Source organism: Equus quagga, chromosome 14 (assembly GCF_021613505.1).
Source record: "Equus quagga isolate Etosha38 chromosome 14, UCLA_HA_Equagga_1.0, whole genome shotgun sequence".
Lineage (NCBI taxonomy): Eukaryota > Metazoa > Chordata > Mammalia > Perissodactyla > Equidae > Equus > Equus quagga.
Window position 1 is genome coordinate 25963870 of NC_060280.1, and position 1907 is coordinate 25965776.

At 38.8% G+C, this 1907-nt stretch overlaps 1 protein-coding gene across 1 annotated transcript; it reads left to right on the forward strand.

Moving 5' to 3' along the window:
• Positions 1–401: 401 nt before the first annotated feature.
• On the forward strand, positions 402–1346 carry LOC124225534 (olfactory receptor 51F2-like). Its single transcript, XM_046638218.1, has one exon. It carries the CDS (start codon positions 402–404, stop codon positions 1344–1346), a length of 945 nt encoding a protein of 314 aa, XP_046494174.1.
• Positions 1347–1907: the final 561 nt, after the last annotated feature.

Sequence of the window (1907 nt, forward strand, 5' to 3'; positions counted from 1 at the left end):
AGTAAATTGAAATTAAATTGAATGTAATTAAGTAACTTATTTCAGTGATGAATCTCACAGACATAATATTGAGTGAAAGGAGCAAAATGCAAATAGTAGATAGTCCATGACTCTATTCATATCAAGATCAAAATAGAGAAAAGTAATTGTGGTAATAGAAGTCAAAATAATGCTTACTATAGGAGAGGACATAAATGAGGATGAGGCATTAGAAAGCCTTCAGGGCTGGTGATAATGTTTTATCAGTTGATCTTGGAAGTTGTTACATGAATGCATATAGACGTCAAACTTCATTTTTTGCGCTTTACAAAATGTATATTCAACTTCAACTAAAAATAATTTTAACTTCTAAATTTAGAAAGTCAAGATCTTACAAGAAATTTCTGCTCTTGCAGACCATAATGCCAATCTTCTGTAACTCCACTTTCCCTACTTTCCTTTTGACTGGGGTCTCTGGACTTGAATGGGCCCATGCCTGGATCTCCATCCCCTTCTGCTGCCTCTATTTCACTGCCCTTTCTGGAAATACCTTGATCCTGTTCGTAGTGCTTACTGAGCCAAGTCTTCAAGTGCCCATGTACTATTTCCTCTCCATGTTGTCCACCACTGACATTGGCTTATGTATCTCTACATTGGGGACAGTACTGGGAATATTCTGGGCTAATATCCGGGACATCAGCTTCAGTGCTTGCTTATCACAGATGTTCTTCATTTACCTCTTCACTTTTATGGAATCTTCGGTGCTCCTGGCTATGGCCTTTGATCGTTTTGTGGCCATTTCTAACCCTTTGAGATATGCTACCATTCTAACTTATGCAAGGATCACACAAATTGGTTTGGCAGTCATTACCAGGGGGACTGCCATTCTGACACCACTAGTCCTGCTTCTTAAGCGTTTATCATTCTGCTGCAGCCATGTGCTCCATCACTCCTACTGCTTCCACCCAGATGTGATGAAGCTGTCATGTTCAGATACAAAGATCAACAGTGCTTTTGGACTAACTGCAATTATCTCTACTGCTGGAGTGGACTCTATCTTTATCCTGCTTTCCTATGTCTTGATCATTCGCTCCGTTCTCAACATTGCATCCCCTGAGGAGAGGAAAAAGGCCTTCAGCACCTGCATTTCTCATATCACTGCTGTGGCCATATTCTACATCCCTTTGATCAGCCTGTCGTTTGTTCACAGATTTGGAAAACATGTTCCACCCTATGTACCCACACTCATTGCTAATGTATACTTGCTCATTCCACCTGTGATGAATCCCATCATCTATAGCGTGAAAACAAAGCAGATTCAAAAAGCTATGCTCAAACTTGTATGTTCCAAGGGAACTCACATTTAGCAATTACTGCTACTATAAAGATCTATTTCAAAGTCAGTGAAAATTCATCACAAAATGGAGTTATAGACCTCTGTAGTTTTAGAGTTGGATGGAACTAGACATTATCCAATTCAAATATCTCTACAATGTCGTTAATCTTACCTAAGACAGTCTTATCTTTTCTGCATCAAAATGCTAATTCTGATTCTCACTACCTGTCAGTTACTCCATTCCTGTAGATGACTAACTGACCTCCCTTCTCTATGCTGTTTCTGTCCAAAAACACCAGCCATTCTCTTTGAATTAATTTTCCAAATATCCAGCTCAAAGAAAATTTAAAAACAAACTAATAGGCATCGCTCCCATGTTTATTTCTCAACTACTGACTAAAAGAAACCACTCTTGTCTATGATAAAGTCCTCCACAATTTAGGTTTAACTTTTCTTTAAAGTTTAATTTATCTCTTTGTCTTCTCACATCCTCTGCAGTCTAAGAAAACCAGTCTGCTAACTGCTCCATCATGTATATGAAACTTTCCTGATGGTGGCCTTTACTGTTGACTCCACTTCAACCTTGACACCC